The following is a 7,837-nucleotide window of genomic DNA, read 5'->3' as shown; positions in this document are numbered from 1 at the left end:
ACCCCCAAAATGAACACTTAAGCAACAGATAGTTCATATCATATTAAGTGGCATATTAAAGAATCTTACCAAACTGGAATATATATTTAAGTAAATATTGCCCTTTTACATCTCTTGCCTTGAGCCACCATTTCGTGATGGTCTGTGTGCTGCCTCAGAGATCACCTGACCAGAAATACTGCAGCTCTAACTGTAACAGGAAGAGATCACCTGACCAGAAATACTGCAGCTCTAACTGTAACAGGAAGAGATCACCTGACCAGAAATACTACAACTCTAACTGTAACAGGAAGAAGTGTGGAAGCAAAAGACACAACTCTGTCTGTTAATTGGCTCATGTGACCTAACAAGTATGGTTTGTTGGTATGTTTGTCAGTACAGTGAATCCTACGATCCCAGGGGGCGGCCCTTATTTTTTAAAATGGCAATTTTCTATTTATGATTACCCAATGGCACATACTACTAGAAAAGTATATTATTATGAAAATGGTTTATTTACATGAAGCAGGATTTTACATATGAGCTGTTTTATGCAATATCTTTTTATAGAGACCTACATTGTTTGGGGGGTATAGTTTTCCTTTAACCATTCCAGGGTGAGTTTGGCCAAGAATTTCAAACAGATGTACAACCAAAAGTCAAAACTTGGAAAACCGGGACTTGGGGATGATTAACCAATGGTTTTTAAAAATGTTTAAATATCGCTTTAGGTAATTTAGTTAATTTGAAAAAAATTTCCTTTCCAGCAAATGTTCGCAAAGAATGAGACGTTGGTCAATGAGATTGTTCTCTTGGGATTTCAGAATCTCCACAACTTCAAGATTCCCCTGTTCTCTCTGTTCCTTCTGATTTACATTATGACAGTTTGGGAGAATGTCCTCATCATAGTGTTGGTGTCCTCCAGCCGGAACCTCCAGTCCCCCATGTACTTCTTTCTCCAACAGTTGTCCCTCACTGATCTACTGGGATCCTCAAATATTGTACCTACCTTGTTCCTAACTTTAATTCATGATGGAGTCACAGTATTCCTTGTTGGGTGTTTCGTGGAGTTTTATTTTTTCTGTGTGCTGGAATCTTTTGAGTGTTTGCTTCTAGCAGTAATGTCCTATGACAGATATGTGGCCATCTGTATCCCACTGAGTTACACTTCTATAATGTCCCACAGGGTTTGTGTTAAAGTCATTCTTATGGCATGGTTCCTTAGCATCAGCTTTGCATTAGTAACTGTGAATCTGATAGGAACCCTAGAGTTTTGTGAAAATAAAAACATCAACCATTTTTTCTGTGATCTAGATCCTCTCCTACAACTTTCCTGCTCAGATACTTTCTTAGTACAAGTGGAAGTTATTTCATTGTCTATCCCAGTGATCGTTTTCCCGGTCATACTCATTATTATAACATATATGTGTATTGTCCAGGCAATCCTAAAGATAGTGTCCAATATGGGGAGACAAAAAGCCTTCTCCACTTGCAGCTCCCACTTGACTGTGGTCTCCATGTTTTATGGGACTCTCATTGCTATTTATTTAGCCCCCTCCAGAAATGAAACCAAAACTATAAGTAAAGTTCTCTCTCTGTTGTACACTGTGGTGATTCCTTTGGTTAACCCCCTTATTTACAGCTTGAGAAGCCAAGACATCAAAGAAGCTTTCAAAAAATGTAAAATACTAGGGAATTCCTTGAAACGCTGTTGCTGACCCTATGAACTAGGCTGAATGTAACGTTTCAGGTTAGAGAGAAATAGACTCAGAAGGCAAATAATTATATCTGATATGACGACCACCAATTGTCGGAAATTCAATGTATTCTTATCAGTGTAATAATGGGATCTGGAAATGACTCTATACTTTGAAGCAAACAGCAACCAATAAGGGGCAGATTTATCAAAGGTCGAAGTGAATTCGAGAGAATTTTCAAAGTAAAAAATTTTGAAATTCGAAGTAATTTTTTGGATACTTCGACCATCGAATAGGATACTACGACTTCGACTTCGAATTCGATTCAAAGTAAAATAGTTTGAATATTCGATCATTCCATAATTGAAATACTGTCTCTTTAAAAAAAACTTCAACTTCAATAATTTTGCCAAATTAAACTTGCCGAAGTGGACTATGGGGACCTTCTAGAGCAGTTTTCTAAGTTTTTGGAAGTCAAACAAAAATCTTTCGATTGATTGCTGAAATCCTTCGAATAGTTCAAAAGATTTTACTTTGACCGCAAATGGCCAAATTCGATGAAAAAAAACTTCGAACTTCAATGTTCGAAGTCAAAGTAATTCAATTCGATGGTCGAATTTCAAAGTATTTTCAACTTCGAAATTCGACCCTTGATAAATCTGCCCCTAAATGTGAAAAAAAGATTGAAAAGCCAATATTAGACAAAAACAGCTCTGATCTGTAACAATTGCAATGTTTCAGGTTCTTCGTCAAGCTACTGATTTACAAGTGGTTTTCCAGCTTTGTACATTATATGACTACAACACCTATTAGCATAGGCAGCATATAAAAGGTACATCTCCACAATATAAAATATAAATGAAAAATAGCCTGGGTGAACTGATGTGTCTTGAGTTTGCTTTAAAAAAAACATCTGGAGAAGATGCCTCTTGGACTGAGTATGGCAAAGAGTTCCATAATGTGGTGCTGTGTGACTGAAAATACAAGATCCCAAGGATTTTAGTGCTACTTTTGGTACTTTAAGTTGGGAAGGGGAGTCTGATGAATAGTACATGATGTATTAGACATTCATCCAGATACACAGGGCCTTGATTATTTAGATATTTAAAGCAAGAAAGCCAAATTTGAAGAGAAACCTATATATAATATGAACTATGATGTGCACTGTCAAGCAGAGAGATCTCTAGCCGTCAGCAGGTCATTCAGTATGTGGACTAGTGGGGTTTCTGTATTGTGTTTCCTTCTAAACCCAGAATGGAAAATGTCATATATCTTGTTGTATAAGAGGCTGACTTCCAACCTGTTAGTGATCACATTCACTATTACTGGGCTGTAGTTGGCCAATTTTCTGGGTCCAGAGATGATTTTTTCAGTAAAAACCTGCCTGTTTCCAAATAACACTGGACAATTGTATGGACTGCTGGGGAAATGTGGTTCATATTTGCTAGTAATGGAACTGTAAGGCCAGGGTCAAGGTAATTAATGGTTGGGTGGAGGACTTGGAGGATTTTCACTATTTCTCACTCACCGATATTACTGAATGTTGTTCATGTTTCTGGGAATGTGGCTTTTACACCACTGGGACTTGGGATAGATGCAAAGTTTTCAGCCTTAATTCCAACCTGGATGGAAGTCACCTTGCCAGCAAAGTAAAGAGCAAACTCCTCGTACATCTCCTGTGAAAACCTTATATATAATACTTAATACTCCTTGTCACGTCCATGATGTCACTTTGTCACATTATTGCCTACCCCTTGGCCTTTTTCTCTAAATTAATATGACACAGCCTGAGCTAATAGTTTGATGGCCGATTTGTGTCCACAGATCCTTCCTTTCACCATACATGTTCTCTGACCCAGGTGTTGCCCATACAGGCATTTGACACATATGTACAATATCCATTCAGCTCGATGGTGGTACCTTCTGGGGTGATATATCAGGTCCACTCTCTGACAATTAGATCAACAATTACTTGCCTGACAATGAAAAGTCCTAAGGTTCCTTTGTACCCAAATATTGCTGTTTTGGTAATTTACTTCCAAAATCTGATTTTCCCATAGAAGTTTTATTGTTTTAACAGGACATGAGAGCTGGACATTAAAAGGCTTCTACATTGGTGATTCCATCTCTCTGAATAGTGTTGGAAACATGACAACTGCTCATGCCAAATCTGGACACACAAGGGATTTTTTCTTTATGATTTATTATTTGAACAAACATTCAGTACCATGAAGAAATAAAAAGAAGCGTGGGCCCTTGTACTAATTGTCTCAAAGAAAACTGAACTCATGCAACAAAGGCAAATGATGATCAACATAAAACATGTTAGTACATGGAATAAAGATCCAGGTTTATCCAAGTAAGAAACAGCAGAATTATTCTGGGAAGTTTAATGTTTTTTTTGGAGTTTATGGGCCCCGCAACATGGAAGAGTTTGGACAGCATTGACTTCTGATTTATCTGTCCAGCTGTGTTGATAAATATACCTAATATATAAAGATTTTAAATACCAGTACTCTCCAAATATTCCTGTAGAACTTGATGAGGGCTCAGCTTGTAAAAAATGTTGGTGTCATCCAAAGATTTAATTTATAGTTTCTAAATTTTGGTTTCTCTTGGATGGTTTCTGGGAATGTATTACTCCTGGAGTATGAAAACTACTGGAGGTTTTTTGTCAATACCCCTATTATTTTCTGGCAATGCTTCTTAAGACTCCACCACATTCTGGTACACAGCTCTGCCCAGCCTAATATATAATGAATAAATGTAGATGGCTCCCAGATAATCCAGTTTGAAAGCTCTGCTTTTGTCTAAATTGCTTTTGGGACATTGCAGGAGGTATACTCACCCCACTACATGCTCCAACTTTGGCTCGGAGTCAAATGTACTTGGACTTTATATATGATATATATGATATATGAAAGTATTTTGCTTGTGGTAGGAAAACCTACTGCTGCCTCTTCTCTCTTAGATCTTTTTGTAAAGGAGAACTTCATTTTTCATGGAACTCCTACTGAAACTGTATTTTTATATGGACTACTATAGGAAGCTAGGAATTCGGCTAAACAACTGGACCTGTCACAAAAAATGTACTTTTTAATTGGGCTAACCCAAAAATTTTATAACAAATTCATATTTTTTTAATACAATCGCATAAATAAATAATCATATTTAGTGTTATAATTAAAGAATCAGTTCAGTAGTAAAACAACTCAAAATGACAACATTCACCAATAATAGATTCTGATCAGTTGGTGAATTGAGTTAAAAACATCATTTAAATAAAACATTGCTCCTTTACAATTAATTCAGTTATTTATTTTGAAGGACAAAGTGGGTTACTACACACTCTCCTCTTCTAATTTCCCTGACAAACTAATACACTTGCATTGAGTTAGTGAGCTCTACAGATTTTATCTACACAATGAGACCAACGTTATTGTCAGTATCAGCATAAAGTTCTCCTCTGTTGGCTGAAACCAACTTCACCGCACACTCTACATAAATGGCTCATTCTATCTCTCTCACTTTGGATATAATTTAACTATAGAAATAGAAGAAAGAAAAATAGTTTTATTAAAATAATGGGATTTCACTAATAATGACATTTTAATTTTCTTCCAACCTAGATGGAAAATTCAGAAGCCTTACCTATAGGGTATTCCTAATGTCATATTTTCTGTACTGGATACTCACTGTATCTAAGGGGGGGAGACATTTATTAATCAATAAATAAACCTTGACTTTTTTCTGGTTGTGGTTTTTTTGGGCAATTTTTAGAGGAGGAAAAAACCCATATTTTTTCCGATATTGATTATACCATGAAGCTGCTAAAAGTTCAAATCCAAAAATCTGCCATGACACCTGTAAAGGTCAAATAGAAGTCAATGGCTGATGTCCCTTTTACAATTTGAAGATATTGTGATATGCACTGAGTTTCATCTGCGATTCGGGTGTCAAATCCGAAAAATTTGTATGATTCAAGTTTATGCTCGATTTTATCTAGTCTTTTCCCAACCCAACTTTTTAGAGTTATTTTATTGATAAATAAGCTAAAAGCATGGATGGGAACTTGGTTGAACTTGGCTTAAAAAATTACATTGGAAACCACATAATGGAATGTATTTATGGGTAAGAGAAGATGAGTGTTATTGCTGCTGGTGCTGCATTTTGGTTTTAGGCTTGGCTAAGCAAACACTGAAGACTGGAAATTTCTACTGATAACTCTTCCATTGTGTACCCCATATGTTATGGTAGAGTTAAATTGTCAAAATTAATTTATATCAGTCAACTTTTCTTTAATTTGAAATTTTAAAAAAGTATATGTAAAAATTGCCTAAAGTAATGCAAAAAGTATACAGTTTCCCCAAGGAATGGTAATTATATCTAATCCCCACAGTCTCCTGGAGATTTCTCAGTAGGTTTCTCAGCTGTGGATGTTACTGGCAGCAATTAATAAAAGGAGATCTGTTCTTCCCTGTCCAGTCAGTATCTGAGGTGGTTCTGGTAGGTGCAAATCAGGTGAGTTTAATATTTCAAAAGCATCTTTCCTGTAAAGTGATTTCATTGGAAAGAAATGGTTGGGATTGTGTTAGCAAAATGGCAGGAGAAATACAGAGCAGGTTACACATTGGGAGAAGTTCATGGACATCTTCCTATGGTTCCACAGTATCTGGGGTGGTTCTGGTAGGTACAAATCAGGTGAGTATAATATTCCAAGAACATCTTTCCTATAAAGTGATTTCATTGGAAAGAAATGGTTGGGATTGTGTTAGCAAAATGGCAGGAGAAATACAGAGCAGGTTACACATTGGGAGAAGCTCATGGACATCTTCCTATGGTTCCACAGTATCTGGGGTGGTTCTGGTAGGTGCAAATAAGGTGAGTATAATATTCCAAGAACATCTTTCCTGTAAAGTGATATCATTGGAAAGAAATGGTTGGGATTGTGTTAGCAAAATGGCAGGAGAAATGCAGAGCAGGTTACACATTGGGAGAAGCTCATGGACATCTACTCAGATGAGTAGAATTTTCCAAGAACATTTTTCCTGTAAAGGAGAAATGCAGAGCAGGCAGTAACTATGGGGAGGCAGGCCTGGGGCCTGCCCACCCCCTCTGGAAGTGTTTTTTTCAGCTTTTTGATGCTCTCAGAAACTGCCAGCGGGCTCGCAGCGGGGTGCGGACCCTGGTACAATTGCACCGCCTCCTCCCCCGGTAGTTCCACCACAGAGAGCAGGGTACAGACTTCTGCTGAGAAAATTATTTACCACAAGCTCTTATCCTAGCACTTCAATTGCCCAGTCAAATTTTCTTCCTAAGGATGGTACGGGGGCAAAAGGTTATTCCATGACACTGGAGGTGTAATTATAAAATCAGCTTTGGGAGAGATTCATTAATATAAGTGCAGTTGTAATAAACAATTCTCTATTGAGAGATGTGGGAAAAGCTTGAGTTCTAAAATTAAAAAAGTATTCAGCCCCCTTGTGATTGGGCCCTTACAGGACTTTCACCTTTTTTGTTCTTGAGCTTTCTGCCAAGAATCCCAACATTCCATGCCTGGACCTCATCACATCACCATATTTGCAATCCAGATCTGCAGTCCTACATCACACATGTATATTAGGGGTAGAATGTGAGTATTAGTATTTCATTCCAATGTGCAGCCTATTAAAGCCCTATTGCATAAGGAAACAATATGTCACAGCACTGTGTAATATTTTGGCACTTTAAAAATACTTTTTTAATAAAAAATTGCCCAGGGCCAAAAGCCTTCACTGTACCCCAGCTTGCAAAGTTTCCCATGCAGAAAGACATGGCACAACCCCATTAGGTAATTATAAGTTAGTAAAAAAAAAGGGCAAGAAGGACTTGTATACTTATCCCTCTGATTCATTGATTTTTCTGATTTGTCAAATTGACTGTGAATTAATTCAAATCTTAAGTGGTTCTGGGGACATTCCAAAATTGGCATCAATTTTACCCCCAACACTAACCCATAGCAACGTTAAAGAAAGTTTGAAGGGAATATTAAGGGGGAACATTTCTAGAAAATGTGTCAGTATCAATATGTGAGAATCCCCATTATACGCAGCAGGAATGGGGTTCTCCTTATAACCATTATAGAAGAACAAATGATGGTGGGAATGATGTTCCGATGCAGT

General features: G+C 37.2%; 1 protein-coding gene across 1 annotated transcript; it reads left to right on the top strand.

The window, feature by feature from the left end:
- Positions 1 to 749: 749 nt before the first annotated feature.
- Positions 750 to 1,697, top strand: LOC108710517 (olfactory receptor 11L1). Its single transcript, XM_018251652.1, has one exon. The coding sequence runs from the start codon at positions 750 to 752 to the stop codon at positions 1,695 to 1,697; it is 948 nt and encodes a 315-aa protein (XP_018107141.1).
- The last annotated feature ends 6,140 nt before the right edge of the window (positions 1,698 to 7,837 follow it).

Source organism: Xenopus laevis, chromosome 3L (assembly GCF_017654675.1).
Source record: "Xenopus laevis strain J_2021 chromosome 3L, Xenopus_laevis_v10.1, whole genome shotgun sequence".
Taxonomy (NCBI): domain Eukaryota; kingdom Metazoa; phylum Chordata; class Amphibia; order Anura; family Pipidae; genus Xenopus; species Xenopus laevis.
The sequence above is the reverse complement of the archived record's forward strand: the minus strand, read 5'-3'. Positions and strand labels throughout refer to the sequence as shown.